Below are 19,315 nucleotides of genomic sequence, written 5' to 3'. Positions count from 1 at the left end.
ACAGAAAAAGAGAAGAAAATGTTAATATGGCACACTACAGGGACCATTTTGAGAAATTATATTGCATGTAACATGTACTAGAAAAATTACAGCAACAGCAGCATCAGTAGCATAAGTACTTCCAAAATTGTAGAAAAGTGTTTGTTACTTTGAAGTATGTACAAGGAGACACGGCAAGCAGGCAACAGTCGGGAGTATACTGTACATAGAGTTTTTCATTGATATGTGCAATATGTAACACTGGGTTAGAAAATAGTATTTTCAGAAATAGAAACACGAGTGGAAATTGAAATTCCTTTATAGGAGGAGGAGGAGGAGGGCTGCTTTAGCAGCTCAGATGGATTGAGAATAATACAAGACATCGTCATTCGGATCACAGCTTGAGGATTTTCGTGGCCGCTTGAGCAAGATCGGAAATGGAAACCCGCCCGTTCTGGACAATGTACTTAGACACGGCGGCATACTCGTCCTTGCTGATATAGATGAACTTACCGCGGTCGTCGAGCAAGCCTTCTATCTCACCACTTGCCAGGAGATCTTTGAGACGTGCAATGGCGTCCTAGCAACGCACACACACACACACACACACACACACACACACACACACACACACACACACACGTAACATGTCATGAGTGAAAGTCTGTCTAAAAATGCGGAGTAATGTTTGCACTCAGTTGTAACAGTGTGCCGTGAGCCAGTTATGTCCTGGATGATTTGTTAATCATCCAATCAAAGTGGAGAGCTGCATGCCAGCGCAGTGCACAACCAGGGACTTCAAAAGCAGAAAAAGAACATGTATTCCATCCTTTTTGGTACCATTTCCCTAACAAACAAGATAACAGCAGGACAAACATGCTGCTTGCATAATACAGCCACCCACCAAGGAATGACAGACTACTAGTAGTACATGAACACAGGCAACCAAGGAAAGGCAAAGCATATGCAAACAACTACTTATACCATGCACTGCATTTGCAATACTGGTGTATGATACCACTACATTTAAAAAATTCATGGTTCGCTTGAGACTCGGTTAGACTGAGTTTTCAGCATCCGTAGGAACGCCACCACCCTGCAAAGATCTAAGGCGCAGATGCAACTCCTAAAGCGGTGGGAGGTGAATAGATCAGACCCACCAGCAAAGTGATCAAAGACCGAATATCCCATTCATTGCATCCATGTTTCCCCTCGTGCCAACTAATACATTTACTACTCTAGATCAGAATTCCAGGTCTGCGTGTTGTCCGAGTAGTAACTCTGTGCACTATGTGACCATGTGGAGCAACACACAGCATGCACCACCACCATCCATGAATGGGTCGAGCACAATCAAAACCCCTGTCATGAAACGTCCCAAAGAACTACAGTACAGTGGCTGAATACAAGGTGGCCAGTAGCTACTAGCAGTAGTACCAGTAGCAGCACCAGCAGCTTACTTGTGTCTTGAGATCGAAATGAGCAGCTAGATCTTCCAGTAGCACAACTTTCTTTTCCTGAGGGGGGGGGGGGGGGGAGGGCCGACAGAAAAAAACACAAGTTCACGGGTAGAAAAAAAGTGTGGAGAGGTAGAGAGTTTCAAATTATTCTCATGGGTAGAAATCGCACAAAAGAATATGCCAACTTTTCGGACATGCCTTGGCCAAACAACAGCAGGAGTACAAACGATACCAACACATGAACTGTCCATATGGCAAGCGAACCCAAAACTAGATAAAAAGAAGAAGCCTCAACTCCCTCAAACTTCTGAAAGAAGCCCCTAGTGACAGTAACGTACTGAAAAAGAGCCGGACTCGATTTCGCCCTGGTATCCCAACATCAGTTTCCCGGAGAAAAGGTGGTCAAGGCAAGTTGAAACGAACGCAACATGCCCCCCGTCAACCGCTGTTGTTCCCTCTCCTCTAGACATCCTATTATTTCTATCGCCTTCTTTGTTCAATATGATTGATTAGTATGCCCCTCAGGATGCTTTCTTACACTAAGCAAACCTACTACAAGCAAGAGAAACAGTAACAGATAGTCAACTCGCCGGACAGTTTGCTTGTGGTTTCTCAAGCCACTCTTATGCCGTTACACTGGCGTCAGAAGCACTCAGCAGAAACAACATTGTACAGGTATCGACCAGAGTCGAATGGCATCCATGGGAATCAGCCGTGTGTCCTCCCTAAGGGCTTCTCTCTCTCTCTCTCTCTCTCTCTCTCTCTCTCTTCTCTCTCTTCTCTCTCTCTCTCTCTCTCTCTCTCTCTCTCTCTGATCAGCACACAATTAATCTGCTAAGTGTGCAATGATGAAAGAACCTATGTATACATGTACGAGCACTTAGCTTAGAAAGGGTGTGTGCACTGTGTTTAGATCCACAAGCATCACTCACCTTGATATGGCTGATGAACTTTTGAAGCAGGTTTCCTTCCTATTCACACAGAACACAGCATTCAGAATACGGCATTTCAAGGTGATATTCTCATGACAAAACACTGAAAACAGTCATGTCATGACTTAACATGTACGACTAGCTGCATCACAAGCGATTCACACTACTTTCATGTACATGTACACATCCATGTATCAATGTTACGGAAATTTGTACAGAAGAGAGTCGTGACAATGTCACCTGGACAAAGGCGTGATGTTGTGGAAACACCTTTCAGCATCACCTCACACTGGCATGAGAGTGGTGTGAGTTTGTTCACTGTGCTAAAAGCAGCACGCTCATGGTACAGCCCAACACGGATCAAAAGCTCTTCAGCACACCCCAATTCCTCATCCTTTCTGGTGTTTGACTAGGTGTAAGATTTGAATGTCATGTGCAACGTTTGATTCATGTGCAAACTGACAACATCAACCCCTGCTCCAGTTCAGCTCCAGTTGGTGATATTAACTAGCCCCTGCTACAAGATATGCACACATTGGAGTGTTGTTCGCAACCGGTCTTGTGCAGCACAGCAGCCAGCACAGTGTGACTGACTGCAGAAGTCACCCCCCCCCCCCCCCACACACACACACAAGCCACTAACCTCCTCTTCATTCACCGCATTCTCTCCGCTTTCTTCCACTGAGAACAACGACTTCAGCTTCTCATACTCCTCCAGCTCCTTACGCTCCTTTTCCTCTTTTCTCTTCTCCTCTTCTTGTGCCTGGCAGGACAGGATAGACAAACGAAGTAGTGAGTTATCAGAGATGAACATAATGCATGTGTTCAGCAAAACACTATCATAAACAATGAGAGCATGAGTGATAGTAGACTATTCAGAGAACATACGGGCAGTACTACGACACACATACGGTAATAATGGAAAACCAACTAACCAGTCTCTCTTCTTCCAACTTCTCTTCTTCTTCTTTCTTCTTACGAGCAGCCTCACGCTTCAGTTCGTCCTCTTTCTTTTGCTCCCTATCCCGAGCGCCTTGCTATAAATAGCAACGGAGAGAACGTTCACACACACACACACACACACGGACGCACCGACAACACACACGGACGCACCGACAACAACACAATGAACACGCTGTGCTGATGGCAGGGACAGGTGTGCCCAGCTACCATGCAGTTAACCAACCTTGCTGTACCATGCAGGAATCGCATATTCGTATGCCAAAAGTCCATAACACACATTTCTTACGCACTACGGCAAACACACTCCTCCCATGCACACACTTCAATAAACATGTCACCACTTTCAAATACAGCTGAGCATCGATTATCCGACCACGTCTGGGCAGCGGGCCCTGGGAAGGTGTTGGGGTAATGAAAATGTTCCGGATGAGGAAAATCTCACCAAGATACCTGTGTTCGGTATATCACAATACCCGCAACAACAGTCGTTTTCAATTTTCATGTTAGTTTTTGTAAGTTTTGTGAGTTTTTTTTAACCCTTTACCATCCGACCAAATCTCCCCAGCAGTCCCAAATGCAATAATTCTCACCTTATTCTGAGAATATCTTCGGTTCTAATCAACCAATTTTCACAATCTTGAGCATTCTGGAAAGCTCTCCACGAGCTGCGTACATTGAGCTCAAACAGGACACTACTGAGATCACATATCCAGCGCCAGGGAGCTTCAAATACACCCCATCGCTGTATATACGAGGAAATTCTCTCCTCGCCAGCCATTTCTCGCTCCTTCATCGTAAACATTCCAAATTTTTTGCTTGAGTTTCTTTTCATGCTGCCCACGCGCTCGAAGCATGCCAAAGTGACTCAGCATGTCAGGAGAGGGGAAATCCCCGCTCAAGGTCAGTCACTCGGAAAGAAATTCGACTTTTGCCGTAGCTGAAATGTCGAGCGAAATATCTTTGGAATGCGACATCGCAGCTCTTTACCGATTGATGCAATGGAAGGCTGGGCTATTCGGCTTCTTCCTAGATATTTAGTTCTTTACATTCCGACAAGAATCGATCGAGTTACGAATGTTTTAGTGTATGCATGTCCATCGATCTCTAGAGATCGATTCAAGTACGCACGGATGGTAAAGGGTTAAGGTACAGCCTGTACACATTGGTACATGCAGCGAGTGCGCGCTGCAGCAAATAACTTTCGTGCAAGCTTCCGTACGAAAATGCGTAGCCTGCGCCACTTGCGGTTCGAAAACCCATTCCGGATAATTGAATGGTCGGATAATCGATGTTCGGATACCGTAGTGTCTTGTATTAAAGCCTGTCTCATATAGTAGAAGCCTGATTTTCAAACATCTACCATTGGAAAGAAGGCTTCCACGTTCCACAAGCCATGATATATTGTTTCCTTACCTCACGCACACGAGCCGCCTCCGCCTTTTTCTCAAGCTTCTTCAGTTTCTTTGCTCCTATTTTGCCCAAGCCAGCAGTTCCCGGGTCCATAAATTCATCATCAGAGATCTCTGTGGCAAGCAGGAAGAAAATGTTTGTGGAATATCACAAGCACACACAGTTGTGTATCAGTTATCCGGCACCCTCCGGATCGAACCCTCTGGACCGGACGGAACCCTCTGGACCGGACGGCACCCTCCGGACCGGACGGAACCCCCCGGACCGGACGGAACCCCCCGGACCGGACGGCACCCTCCTGACCGGACGGCACCCTCCTGACCGGACGCTGTTGGATAAAATTAAATGCACAATTTGGATAACTAAAGCTACATCGCTATCTCGCGTTCACACATCAACGGGACTGTCATGCAGGATTCTACATTTATGTGATGCTCGATCAGCCCGAGACAATCATCATGCTCATGTATAATTCTGTCTGCAAAGACCGACTTGTACGTATGTTAAATGTTGCATAACGGCAACATTCATGATACGCACTGTCCACATATTCATGTACTACAACTTGAAGTAGGACTGTAAATATACAGTGTAGGAACTGTCAGTCCACCATCGGATAATATACGTGCCAGATGACTGACGGCCAAATAGGTGATATGCAACTGTACCTAGCCTTTCACACAATCACACAATGTCATTCCAAAGATCATACACAAGAGAGAGAGAGAGAGAGAGAGAGAGAGAGAGAGAGAGAGAGAGAGAGAGAGAGAGAGAGAGAGAGAGAGAGAGAGAGAGAGAGAGAGAGAGAGAGAGAGACAGAGAGAGAGACAGAGAGAGAGAGAGAGAGAGAGTAAGTTACATTTATAAAGACAGGTAAGTCTAACAAATGAGGACTGAGACCTCTACAACAGGGTTTTTACGCCTGAAAGCAGGTGCATGATTTAACAAGCAGGTTGTCAGTCTAGATTTTATGCGCAGATGGAGAAAAAGCGCAGAATTTTTGTAATGAGATGAAAAGCAGAAATAATAAGAAATAATAAGAAAAGATGAAATGAAAGCCTGCTCACAACCCCGCCCAGCCTTGCGAACTGGGTATGGTGGATTAAGAACCCGGTTCAACGCTCGAGCAAGCGCTCTCCACTCAAGGTGTTCACAGCAACTGATAGGAACTCATATGGGGAAATTATAGAAAAGAAATAATAAGATAAAGAGAATAAATTTCAACGCACCTCAATAAACGGAGCCCCACATACAGTACCTCAGAAAAGTGGATCTTCCGACCAGTGTTTTTGTTGACGCCGCAACCAGATGATGTAGCTGCTTCGCAGAGACGTCTTACTGCACAAATTACAAATAAATTTTATTCTTCGATCAGAAAATCCAAGCGCTTTCAGAGCCCTCCGAAGAGAGTCCGGGATGAAACCACGCACACCTACCTCAACCGAAAAAGAAACGACCTGCCACCCGTTTGCTCGGCATTGATCGGCCAGATCCGCATACCGCCTGTCCTTCCGCGAGTTACTGACACTGAATCTGTCCTCAGCACAAACTGTCAACTCCATCCAGAATACAATCCTACGACTCGTAGAGTACAGAACTATATCTGGTCTTAGGGTGGTAAGTGCAACACAGCTAGGGAAAGAAATCTTTGCATTAACTGAGTCGACAAGAAGTTTCCAGTCTGAGGCCGCTGACAGGAGATCAGTCGTAACCAACTTTCGTCTGGGCTGAACGCGAACTGGCTTCTCTCCCGCCTTGCAAAACGAGATGAAGTCAAGCTCATTTGAATTTTCGGTTTGTACGGTGTTTGCAGCAGTGCGGATTCGAATCTCCTCACGCATGTTCCTGACGATGACCCCGAGTACGTTGTCGTGCCTCCAGGTGTAACGTCCCTGGTCCAGCGCTACGCGACAAGCGCCAAGCACGTGGCGCGTAGTACAGGCCCAGGTACGGCACAAACTACAGTACGGATCCACTACGGTGTTTCCCCAACGGCGTAGGTTCGTCGGAGAAGGTAGCACGTCGAGGGTTGATGCGAGAAGAAATTTCAAATCCTTACCAGTACCACCGTACAAAAGGGATTTCCACGAGAGGTCCTGCCACATCACCGATGTCCACTCCAACCACTTGCCTTGCACCTGAAGAGTCTTCAGCCTCAAAATCTGCTCCTGCGCGTTGATCTCCTCAAATGTTTGAAGGAGATCCTTCCTCGGGGGTTTGGAATGCTGCTTCGGAGCACGAGCACCCAACCCTGCACGATGACTTGAAGATGACGGTGGACGGAGAGTCCCTGAACCTACTGATGCCTCTGCACACTCCAGCTCTATTGTCGCCGCATATCGCTTTGTCAGCTTCGCATCCTTACTCCGACGCAGAGTGTACAGCGCCCTCATGCGCGCGTCCCCACTCGATCGAAGAATGTGCCATTTGATGGACTGGCACTTTTTCCACACGAGAGAGAGAGAGAGAGAGAGAGAGAGAGAGAGAGAGAGAGAGAGAGAGAGAGAGAGAGAGAGAGAGAGAGACAGAGACAGAGACAGAGAGAGAGAGAGAGAGAGAGAGAGAGAGAGAGAGAGAGAGAGAGAGAGAGAGAGAGAGAGAGAGAGAGAGAGAGAGAGAGAGAGAGAGAGAGAGAGAGAGAGAGAGAGAGAGAGAGAGAGAGAGAGAGAGAGACACACAGAGAGAGAGAGAGAGAGAGAGAGAGAGAGAGAGAGAGAGAGAGAGAGAGAGAGAGAGAGAGAGAGAGAGAGAGAGAGAGAGAGAGAGAGAGAGAGAGAGAGAGAGAGAGAGAGAGAGAGAGAGAGAGAGAGAGAGAAAGACAGACAGAGCTCATTGCTAGCCGGTTCGGCCTCATTTTCCCCGTGCTGCACTAAGGATGAAATAGTTCTGTCCGCAGACGGAATGCCAAGAAATACCATAATAAGTAAATTTCATGGACGAACAAGTATATGCTCAGTGCTGCAAAAATCAGTTTCCCACACATACCTTCATCCAAGTCAATATTGTTCCTCGCTGCAGCAGCAACAGCATCAGCAGCACCTCGATTAGCACGTCGCGACCGGATAGCCACTTGCAGCTTTTCCTGTGCTGTCAATGTGCGTCGCTGAGGACGGACGTCTTCTTCCGTTTCCTCTCCATCCTCCTTTTCTGCTCCCATGTTGATATTCAGAATGGCATGCACACACACACACATAGGCACGTGCACACACGCACACACACACACACACACACACACACACACACACGTACACACACACACACACACAGCTAGTTTGTAAAGAAACGCAGTCGAAACGCGTGCAGTTGAGATAGTAGCGAGGACTGAATGTGACATGTCACATGCCACAGTGGTATGGTTCATAGTTCATACTCATAGTTGGCAGTCATAGTTCACACTCATAGGTCATACTGATCAAGTACTGCGCCATACACAGGCTGTGACTGTGTGAAGTTATTGTGCACTGTACTGAGTATTGCTACATGTTCTAGATCTAGCCGGCCCCTTGCGATGGATATCCCGTATTAAAGACAGTTTGTGTGGCAAGGTGGAGGACACGGTGCAAAGGATGCTGTTCCTGACTACAACCATGTTGTTTACAAAGAGAGCCGACCCTACGAACAGAACACTACACTTGGGCTCAAAGTACCCCACTACCTACATGTATTAATATATTATGCATTGCAATCACCTGCACAAAAGAGATAGTGGACAAGATGTGTGTGTGGATATGCTGGCAGCCTAATGCTGCACATGGGCCTAGGCCGGGATGTGGTGTGGATCGCTATGAGGTATCAGTGTGTGTAGAGTGATGGCCAGGGCTACTATCCTTCCCAGTGTGTCCTCTACCTAGCCCTGCCACCCGCACTGCTCGACATGATAACACACTGCACACTGTATACCAGTGCTCTTACATTACATTGTTCACAAACAGGCAAAGGAGCTAGTGTTCTACTGTTGTTCACTCACAATATTCAATAACCCGATACAGTCATGAGCTCATGCACATGTGCTTTTTTTTAATTGAACCTTTTTTTATACAATAATTAGTAATTACACTTGGTTTGTATGTGGTGGTGTCATGTATATACAATTCAGTATTCAACAGCTACTGATAAAACCAGTGTCAAGTACTGGTAGTGCTAGTGTCTCATAGCAACAGAGACAAGTCAAATAAGTAATATACATGTACAATGTATATCCAGAACGACAAACCATGGCATGCAGTCCAATCAAACTCACTGTCTGCATTGTCCTCCTTCTTTCTCTGCCATCTCGTCACGAAGAACAGAGCTGCCACCACAACAAACACTGCCCCGACCAAGAGAACCAAGACCTCATCCATAGCAGCACAGTCGAAGCAACTGCCTCAGGAACTGACAAAGTACTAGTAGTTATTTTCAGACTAATGTCCAGCTCTAATGTGCTCAGCGTCTACAATGAAGACTTTTTGTTCTCTTTTCGGAGTCTTCGTATAACAGCAACTACAAAGCAAAATACTCTGCCAGCTACGCAATTGTACAAGGAAGGTTATGGCAACACCCTTCGAGTCCAAGAGGCGAGAGCCAGAAAAAGACGATAGATCGATGGGTATGCTTTGTTCAGCTAGCAAAATTATCGACAATGACGATCTACAAGACATTACAGTCTACAGAACAGTGTAAATCTGTGACGTAACTGTCTTGCAGTGTGTTTTTACAGCTGGAAAACAGCATGTTGTCATTGTTGATGACGTAGTTGCTTTCATTCCCATGATGCAATAGCCCATGCATTATTGGAAAGGCTTCCTGTCTGAAGCCTTTCCATACTGGTACTCGATGTTCCAGTTTTGTGACACGAGAATGGCACGAGAATTAGTGTACCGCTGAGTGTACCGCTATACACGTGGTCGACACGTAGTCGACACGTTGTTGACACTTTTTGGACACGTGACCCCGTCAACGGTCAGCTTTGTGCCAATGCCACTCGGTAAACGCCGATGTCGCGTACGACAAAGACGACTATCCCGTACGCGAAATAGTTGAGAACTGCATGACGTGGACCTGACGCCAAGGACAACTGCGAGGAGGCCCCTTTCCGTACCCCGTACTGCAAAGTGCCATTGATGGATGCCTTTTGCACCTGGAACGACCCCTTAAACGCTTTCGCGGCGACTGCCCCGTACGCGAAATAGTTGAGAACTGCTGAAGTGGACCTTTTGCACCTGGAACGGCCCCGTCAACGCTGTCGTGTCGGCGGAGTGAATGTGCAGGGTGAAAATAATTGCTGCAAAGACGTCCGGTCTAGGCCTTTGGAGACATCGTGGGAACTCCTTCCGGTACTATACAAACTGCTGACGTGGCCGTGGACATGTACATGGAGACATGGTGGGACTTCATGTACATGGATACATGGTGGGAATTCCTTCCGGCACCCCCGTACCGCAAAGCCAACGGTGGGGAAGGAGAAGTGCAGACGTGCAGGAAGACGAACGAGGACGAACCAGGACGAGCGAGCAATGGCAGGACTAGGGGGACTGTAAGTAATAGCTGAATTGTGCATGACAACTTGACATCCATGCGGCACTCGCCACTTGCCACTGCATATTTCTTGTCCACTAACAATGTCTCTCCTCTGCCCCTGTGTGTCCACGGCCCTGTTGCTGAACTGGCCCGATGAATCGAATGTCTCCCGCAACTGGAACGGCCCCGTAAACGCTGTCGCGTCGGCGACTGAATGCGCAGGAGGGAAAATATTGGTGCGAAGACGTCTCCTCTAGACGACGGTAAGGCACCCCATTGATATGTTGCCAGTGTGTGCCGGGTATCGCGCGATGGTGAATGAGGAATGACGAAGGGTACGGTGGGACTGTAGACCTGCTACCTTGTAACACGTTATCAGGTGGAGAGTGTCTTGTGACTCACGTTATCAGGTCGAGAGCGTATTGTAGTAAAAAATGTAATGGTCTACAGTCGTGTAGGAAGGGTACGGTGGGACTGTAGACCTATTACCTTCTAACACGTTATCAGGTGGAGAGTGTCTTGTACTCACGTTATCACTATATCAGGTCGAGAGCGTATTGTAGTCACTCTCTCTATTCCTGTACATCATTACGTTTCAGGTGTACGTATAACTTTTCAAAAAAATGTAATGGTTCACGTCTTCAGATAGAGAGCGTATTGCACCCACTGTCTAGTCTCTGTAGTGCATTGAGATTTTGTTGGTCGCACATGAAATGGATACACAGACAAAGCAGGCCAAGTACATGGCGAGATTTGGCCAGAAGACACGTAGTCATGAACCACCAAGGCGACATACAGAAATTGCGCCTGGACACGCAAAGACAAAGCAGGCCGCTTACATGGTGACATCTCGGGAGAAAGCAAAGCAGGCGAGATCGCGGGTGAAAGAGCCCGCCGCGCGCATTAAGACATCGAAGAAGGAAGGGAAAAGCATGGGCCTGTTGCAAAGAAAGCGAAAGTGCCCCCGCAAAAGCGATTACGAAGAACACGGGCAAAGGAACGGACACACATAAAGATACCGCGCAAAAAACCCGTGTGCAGCATTGCACATATGTGACATTATAGGCAGTGCGGACGATGTTCCGGACGCTGCATTTGGCCTCCCCACGTGGCATCCTTCTGAAAGCGCTGATCCCGACAGAACTACATTTCCACCTATTTCACCACCACTGTACACTTTCACTGCCAACACGAGAGGAAGTCAGCGAGACGTGATCCGTGACGCTATTCGCGCTCGTCTCCTGGACGATGCAGAGAGAGTGGACGATGTTCGGATTGACAAGGTCTGCGGGTACTTCATTAAAGTTACCCGTGACATAACTAGGATAGAAGTTAATCGCTGCAAAGACATTGCCAAGTATGTGAGCACTTTGGACTTGACAGAAGAGTGCATGGGCGACGTTTACAAAACATACCACGGTGACTGTCACCATCATGACAGCAGGGCACATCGTCACCATCATGACAGCAGGGCACAACCTTATCATAGTGACTCGTGGCGCATTTGTCTGGGCAGCGATGGTAGTGAATTATTGACGCCTATAATTACTGACATCACTGGCAAGGCACACAACACTGTCCAGTCGCCAGATGGAGGAGAAATGGCAGGTCAAGTTGAAGTTGTGTCTCCCGACGATGATGGACTGACACTTGTGGAGCTGCAGAAGTGCGATGGTCTGTGCAAGGTGCGTGAGGGGTAGTGCGCTTCAGATACGCGACTTTTGTGACCTGGTTACTGGGTGCGTCGACGAGAAAAGGAACTTGGGCGACATGTTGGGAAACTTGTTCGCTGAATCGCGCATGTCAAAGAGTAGGAACGTGGACCACATGCCTTATCCATGTGCTAAATGCGAAATTGTCGATCGCAACTTGAAATGGTGCCTTCCCACGTGCAAAACCGGGTATTCTGTAAATTGCACTTTTGACAGTGGATGCAGAAGCTTGTGGTGCAACTTGTACCATATGAGGCCACATTCCAATGTAGCATTTAAATTGTACGCCAGTGCAACAGCCGTGAAGCGTGCATGTCTAGCGCGGCAGGCCTTGACAGATGTACTAGCTCGTGAGTGCACCCTTAACGACATGTATTGCATGGTTGCTGAGGTTACCAGACTGTATCCTGCGGGTGTGTGGGACCATTTCACGGTAGGAAAGTACCTTGATGACGCATTCAAAGACATTGCTGTGCCCCAAATGGGCATGACAGTCGACCACGATCTATGTTTGGATGAAAATGCTATTATTACTAGGCATGCCGAACAGTATGCGGCATTCGAGGAGAAGGTGTGTAACGTACCTGTGTTTGCATGCATTTCTTGCCACATGCTAAGGCGAAAGGAGGAGGTGGTCCCTTCCCCCTTGCAGATTGCGATGGATTTGTGGGAAATCTCATGAACAGACTAACAAGTTATGTGAGTGAAAACCTCCGCATTGTGCCTACACATTTCCACCTTGGTGTCTGCAACATCGACCTGTGCTAAATCGTTGGACAAGGGAAATTTTCCATAACCCGCAAGTACTGAACTTCCCGCATCGGTGGTATGCAATGGGTGAATGCTTCACAACCTCCGTCTGTTGCCTAAACACGCATTCTTCTGCCTTCTCCCTGCGTTCGTGTCCAGGTCGCCATAGTTTCAATCGCCACGCATCACTTGGCCATTGAAGCAGCGTCGACAGCATTGATGCAATTAAAAATGTTTCGTCCGAAAGCCAATGTGTTGAATTAAGTCTGCTGAAGTGCTATTGCACAACATGTCCGTGTTTGCTCTCCTCTGCGCGCGTGTCTGTGTGTGTGTGCATGTGTGTGTATGTATGTGTGTGTGTATGTGTGTGTGTGTGTGTGTGTGTGTATGTGTGTGTGTGTGTGTGTATGTGTGTGTGTATGTGTGTGTGCGTGTGTGTGCATGTGTGTGTGTATGTGTGTGTGTGTGTGTGTGTGTGTGTGTGTGTGCGCGTTCATTTATGTCTTCCCTTGTGCGTGTGTTGGGGGGGGGGGGGAAGGTGTGCCGTGGTCTCACTGGCCCCGTCACTGACGACAGAGATTTTGGCGCATGCGCGGGCCGTGGTGCGGCCCACGGTTGCCGCAATGTGCATGTGCGCTTATGCACCCCTGTCTACAACAATGCGTACTGTTGTGCTTCCGTTTGTCCGTGTGTCTCTTCACGCCTCTGCCTGTGCGTATGTACATTGGTCCATGTCACATCAACTGTACGCGTGTCTGCGTGAGTGTATACACGTATGTGCAGTCGGGCAGCATGACCTGCTGATCAGGAGGTGCGTGCCAGTGCCACGCACTGCCGAAGCACGGGTGCTCACAGCTGGCTATGTGACCACCCTACTGCAATGTCCCATTGCGACGGGACGGAGTTGGGGCTCGACATCATATCAATGCCCACTCTAAAACTCACCCGTTACACTGGAACGTTCAACGTATACAGTGCTCCATGGTGCAACCGCTCTACACTCATTTACTGGGAAACATGCAGTGGTTCAATGGGTTGGTTGTCCTCATGGCTGGGCCCGGGGTGGGTGGGGGAACGGAAAAAGAACTGAAATTATCCATATAAAAACTGCTCTCTGAGCAGTTCTGAAAAACCTATACTGGTGCAGCCCCGTCGTAAAACTATGAAATTAGAACTGGGCCTTTATCCCCCCCATGTGAAATGGTCCACCTAAATAGGGAATGACGGGACCCGAACGCACCAGTAGCACGAGGTTCCCACCTACACATATGGATGCAGATGGGGACGCTGGTCCACAGCCCCATAGCAATATTTGTACACGGCCACTGATACACTGCAGTAGTATTGGTGACATGTGCCCTCCCGACCTCGTGCTACTGGTGCGTTCGGGTCCCGTCATTCCCTATTTAGGTGGACCATTTCACATGGGGGGGGGGGATAAAGGCCCAGTTCTAATTTCATAGTTTTACGACGGGGCTGCACCAGTATAGGTTTTTCAGAACTGCTCAGAGAGCAGTTTTTATATGGATAATTAATTATACAGTACAATTCCTGCCAATACTGCGCATGCAATAGTCTTTCAACTACTAAGTAAGTTTCAAGTCAGTTCTGTTTTGCCGCATATTCAGTAGTAGAGGCTACAACAGCAGAGTCTGGCACGGGGGCTCGAGAGCTCGAAACATCTGTCACCAAAAAGAATAAGCTTTATCTAGAATACTCTTGCTGTCACCACAATTCTTCTTCTCTCTCTTCTTCTTCGGTAACTACAAGTCATAATAAATATGAAAATGACTGTGAGAGTACAGTGTACATGTAGTAGAAACTTAGATCAGTTTCTCCAGTTGCAAAAACTGGATAGCTTCTGATGGTTGTGTGAGAATTGCCTCCCTAGGCTGACTGACGTGAAGGTCACATAGACGTGTAGCTGCTCGACTGCTGTGTCTGGCAGGGCAAGATAGCAGGAGGTGGGCAGCATCATCAACTGTTCCAGGACAGTGAGTGCAATCGGGTGAAGGTGCAGCCTCAATCTGGAACAAGTACTTGTTCAGCAGGCTGCAGTGGCCAGTGAGGAGCTGATTGAGGATGGTGCGGTCTCATGCCGGGACGGTCACCACAATGATAAATGCCAGCCGGGCTCAGGCAAGGTCGGGCTATTGTCAAAGACAGCAAGAGGACATGAACACTGTGAATTCATCATGTAGGAGTCACTGTACCAAGAGTAAAAAAAAAAAAAGTAAATTATCGTATCCGTTCCCGAAGGGAACTCACGACGGCCGCTAACACCCGATAAACCCTAGCTTGTACCAAGAGTACAGTCATGTATATGGAGCCATACCATTGAACCATTGTACTCTTGATCAGGGAGCCCTACGTACCCCCCCCCCCCCCAGACCCTTTCTCGGGCCCACTGTGCCAGACCGTTTATCATGAGCCGGTCTTGGTTCATATTCATGCAAGACATCCAGGACTGGCAGGAGCGACAAATAATACACGACTGATGGTACAACAACAAGAAGTCTAAGGCAACTTCCTAGAATACACTGAGAGGGTCAGAATCGGGGCTAACACCCATACGGTTCAGGTGGTCCGACAAGACCGGGGCTCTACCAACCGTGGCTGGTTGTAGAAAGCGGGTCATTGTTTCCGAATCATACGGTGGTCCTCCACCTTGTAACATGCTACGGGTACGGTCACTCAACCAACCAACCAACCAACCAACCAACCAACCAACCAACCAACCAACCAACCAACCAACCAACCAACCAACCACACATACCAACCAACCAACCAACCAACCAACCAACCAACCAACCAACCAACCAACCAACCAACCAACCAACCAACCAACCAACCAATCAATCAACCAACCAACCAACCAACCAACCAATCAACCAACCAACCAACCAACCAACCAACCAACCACACATACCGGTACATGTAGCCCATACATGTACATGTACACTTGCACACTGCGTACCGTGTCACCGCTCAAACCGGGATATTTGGTTATTGGAATAATCAGTATCGGAATAATTATTGGAATATTGGAACCGGCTTCCTTATTGGAACATATCATTATTTTTATGTAGAGTCTGGTGATGTTCGTGAAAATTGTGGGATACTGTTGTAGACAGCCTTAAATTCAGCAGTGGATTAATTTTAAAGAGATCAAAGGAATAGCAAGGAAGAGCCTAGAGAAATGGCCGACCCAGTAATGTCACAGTCAAATCAAGCCGGGACAACATGTGCGGGATGAACTGCTGCGGGAAGTAACACTAATAGGCTATGTGCTAGCGGGAATACTGCTGTTGTGGAAATCCAGAACTGGTGAGTAACAGCAGGCAAAACCGGGTCGAAGGACGCCATGATAGCAGCATCGCGGACTAGATTACTGTCACTATACATGTACATCAGGCATCTATCTCAAATAGTAGACTTACACAAGTAATCGATACAATCAAGCTCGCGTTGAGTATGCAGCGTACTAGTACACCGACAAGTGGCTGTAACACGCACCTCCAGCGCACGTGCATCATTCACAAAGCAAACTACTAAGTTAAAATGCATGTTTGGACATCGTACACCTGGACACTGAGTCACACCATGGTCCGGCGGCATGCATACTAGAGGCGTATGTGCAAGCTTAGCTGTGCTGGTATTGAGAACACTGTGCACTGCGACGCACGCATGATTTCAACAGCTGGACTGATACCGTGAATAGCCTGGATATCCGGCGGGTCATGTATAGAGTGCATAAGCTCAACACAGCACTCAATACAGGGCAGCGGATATGCTGGCCGCGGCTGTCACACATGTGGTATGATAGACCCGTAACCCTTTGCGGTGTGTTCTGAAGTTTGCACCGACAGGTCTTCTTCAATGCAGTCCTGTAGCTGGCCTAGCTTACATCACATGCCATCAGGCTGTGTTGAACATGATTCCAGACAGTGATGACTACGGCATGATCATGATGATGTCACAGCATGATGGCTCACAATACCGAACACATGAACACCTACAGTAGGTCACGTTATACTGAATCACTGTGTCTGTAAACTTATCAGCAATGCCCTGAGTCAGGACAGTGCATGTAGTACTGTGCACCTACCCGCCTACCGCTATATAATAGCTGGCACTGAGTTAGCGCTGAGAAACCGGTAGTAGTCCGGTAAGCTACCAGCCGCCGCAGCGGCCGAGTGGGGATCACTGAACAATGACGCCGTCGCAGCATTCGCTGCACTGAATGCAAGTTGCGATCCAGACTGGTATGTTGGCGATCCGCCCATGTTGATTGCATTGGCTGGTGTACCAGCGGCTGCAGCAGCCTCTGCCGCCGCAGCCGCGTAAGGCTGTGCGGCGTAAGCGGCTGCCGATGATGCAGTGTTGCCCGGTACTGCGGTTGCCATGCCATTCAACATGGCCGTCGCAGCGTAGGGCTGGTGAGATGCGTAGGCGTTCATGTGCAGTGCAGCCGCTGCGGCAGCCTGCTGTGTAGCTTGATACTGTATAGCAGCACTGGCATTGAACGCTGCCGAATTGTACGCGTTACTCGCTGCGTTGTATGTTGAAACATTGGCGGCTACTGCTGCCGCGGCGTTCCTCGCTCCCATTTGAATGCTGGCAGCACCTTGCTGCTGCTGTTGCTGCTGTTGTTGCTGCTGCTGTTGCTGTTGTTGCTGTTGTTGTTGCTGTGTGACCAAGTGCGCTGCAGCTGCTCGCGCCTTCCTCTTTGCTGCTCTCTTGGACTTGGCGCGGCGATTCTGAAACCAAGTCTTCACCTGGGATTCGTTCAGACCCACCATGGACGCCAAGTGCGTTCTCTCCAGAGCCGGTAGGTACTGGTCTTGGCCGAAGCGCTGCTCCAACGTTTCGATCTGCCTATCGGTGAACCTAACTCTGCCACGTCTCTTCTTTTTCACTGTGGTCCCAGTACCCGTTCCACCACCAGTACCCGTAGCCGATGTTCCATTCACACCATTGCCATCCGGACCAGGCTGGAAATCCAAATTCGACGAGTCGTCTTCTGAAACAAGAGAAGCAGCCAAAAGCGGAAACAGAGCCAATGGACTTTCATCGCATGGTACAGGATAAGAAGAAGGCTTTGACAGTTCCGTGGTTTTTCACCCAACTAATGTAACCATGGTAACGTCGTTATGAAACGCGTGGCAGTGATTAGGAATATGATTGTTCTTGTCTTGAGCCGTTGAGGTAGATCTACATGACTGTACAATCGTCTATCATCTAGTAGATATATCTATAGTCTACTACACGTACACGTGTTACATCACCAGATCACTGTCATCAAGTCTTTTGTGTTTTCACGTAAAATCTACAATGAAGTCATTCAGCTAGCAACGGAAACGATACTCGATATCGTCTTAGCGATAGACATAGCTGACGACACTGATATCATGATAATAATTATTATGACTCCTTCTTTGCCAATCATCGGCAAGCATACATTGTAGACGTGATACAGCTATCATACTTCATAGTCCGTACTAGTCATAGTCATAGTCAGGTCGAACCTGAGCCGTACTTTGACAGTTGGAGCGAGCATTGCTCCTAATCTATTCCCTGCTCCAAACTCCATTGTCACAAAAAGTCATCACCGAATGGTCACCAAAGTCACTATAGTAATTATAGCCAGAGAGTCATCAGTCTCAGACTCAGACTCTCATTATCAACATGTAGACTCAGGGTCGCAGAGGAGACGCGAGTGCCAGTGTGAGTGCATGATTCTCGTCGACTACATTTTTAAAATGATTGTTAGTCTATTGTACATGTACAGTCATGTAGATCTACTTTGCACTATTTTATGGTACATATTGGTAACACAGCGCACTACACGCACTGACGAATCACCTGGTAGACCTGTACAACATGTAGGTGACAATATGCCATTCAGTTTGTCACAGGGAAGCGGCCTTCCGGCTAATAAGCACCATTACAAAAGGCTGTTTTGTCACATTTGTGAGATTCTCAAGCCCCCCTCACACCACCACCAGCCACCACCACCATTGGATGACTGCTGCATTGTATAAGGTCAGTGTTAACACGTAAATCTACTTGTAATACACAATGCTGTAGACAGCAAGCTGTTTCGGCCTTGTAATACATGTAGTGAATCTGATGTAGGTGTTTGAGTCTCGATTTGTCTGAGACATTCACCTTCCGTTCACACGTCCGTGGTCCGTTCTGTGGCGATTGTGAACTGACTGTGAACAGTTATGTATTCATGCAATTACCGGTATGTGCGAATATCTGCAAGTTAGTGCACTTACACTTACACTTACACCGACCAAGGAGTATTAGCCACTTACACCGACCAAGGAGTATTAGCCCTCCCAAGTACAGTGAAACCTGTCTAAGACGACCTCTCAAGGGACCTTCATAACGTCGTCTCCGCTACCAGGTGGTCTCCTTATCCAAGGTCATTTGACTGGAAATAGCATCCCTTGCCCTTGGTCCTGCTTGCAGTGGTCTTCTGGGACAGGTGGTCGCCTTATCCGAGTGGTCGCCTTGACAGGTTTTACAGTATAATAATAATAACTGCACTGACAGACTACTGAGTAAGTATACATGTAGAGGAGACGGCTCGATACCGGGA

General features: G+C 47.9%; 3 protein-coding genes across 5 annotated transcripts in view; all 3 read right to left on the bottom strand.

The window, feature by feature from the left end:
- Nucleotides 1–21: 21 nt before the first annotated feature.
- On the bottom strand, nucleotides 22–9,378 carry LOC135813826 (DDRGK domain-containing protein 1-like). Its single transcript, XM_065326841.1, has 8 exons — nucleotides 8,985–9,378; nucleotides 7,730–7,891; nucleotides 4,748–4,857; nucleotides 3,307–3,408; nucleotides 3,015–3,134; nucleotides 2,372–2,410; nucleotides 1,440–1,496; nucleotides 22–559 (listed from the first exon to the last, which is right to left on the bottom strand). Exons 1-8 carry the CDS (start codon nucleotides 9,085–9,087, stop codon nucleotides 374–376), a joined length of 879 nt encoding a protein of 292 aa, XP_065182913.1. The 5' UTR covers nucleotides 9,088–9,378; the 3' UTR covers nucleotides 22–373.
- On the bottom strand, nucleotides 5,997–7,180 carry LOC135813825 (uncharacterized). Its single transcript, XM_065326840.1, has 2 exons — nucleotides 6,181–7,180; nucleotides 5,997–6,082 (listed from the first exon to the last, which is right to left on the bottom strand). The coding sequence occupies exons 1-2, from the start codon at nucleotides 7,135–7,137 to the stop codon at nucleotides 6,080–6,082; spliced, it is 960 nt and encodes a 319-aa protein (XP_065182912.1). The 5' UTR covers nucleotides 7,138–7,180; the 3' UTR covers nucleotides 5,997–6,079.
- Nucleotides 9,379–15,693: 6,315 nt separating the features above from the next.
- Nucleotides 15,694–19,315, bottom strand: part of LOC135813824 (homeobox protein B-H1-like) — a 10,656-nt gene continuing 7,034 nt past the window's right edge. The window contains exons 2-3 of one of the 3 annotated variants that reach the window (XM_065326837.1): nucleotides 17,054–17,728; nucleotides 15,694–17,019 (exon numbers count right to left, since the gene is read on the bottom strand). In XM_065326837.1, the coding sequence (XP_065182909.1) occupies nucleotides 16,766–17,019; nucleotides 17,054–17,728 (929 nt within the window). In that variant the 3' untranslated portion in view covers nucleotides 15,694–16,765. Of the gene's footprint in view, nucleotides 17,729–19,315 lie in introns of all 3 variants that reach the window. The other 2 variants (XM_065326838.1, XM_065326839.1) reach the window with 2 other exon arrangements.

The sequence above is a fragment of the Sycon ciliatum genome, chromosome 4 (assembly GCF_964019385.1).
Source record: "Sycon ciliatum chromosome 4, ocSycCili1.1, whole genome shotgun sequence".
Lineage (NCBI taxonomy): Eukaryota > Metazoa > Porifera > Calcarea > Leucosolenida > Sycettidae > Sycon > Sycon ciliatum.
The sequence above is the reverse complement of the archived record's forward strand: the minus strand, read 5'-3'. Positions and strand labels throughout refer to the sequence as shown.

What these genes read in the sequence shown, in the direction of transcription:
- LOC135813826 (XM_065326841.1), bottom strand. Translation starts at nt 9,087, where the DNA reads ATGGATGAGGTCTTGGTTCTCTTGGTCGGGGCAGTGTTTGTTGTGGTG. An exon ending in CAATATTGACTTGGATGAAG is followed by an intron (nt 4,858 to 7,729) that starts GTATGTGTGGGA and finishes TGCTTGCCACAG; the next exon opens with AGATCTCTGATGATGAATTT. An exon ending in AGGCGGCTCGTGTGCGTGAG is followed by an intron (nt 3,409 to 4,747) that starts GTAAGGAAACAA and finishes TGCTATTTATAG; the next exon opens with CAAGGCGCTCGGGATAGGGA.
- LOC135813825 (XM_065326840.1), bottom strand. Translation starts at nt 7,137, where the DNA reads ATGAGGGCGCTGTACACTCTGCGTCGGAGTAAGGATGCGAAGCTGACA.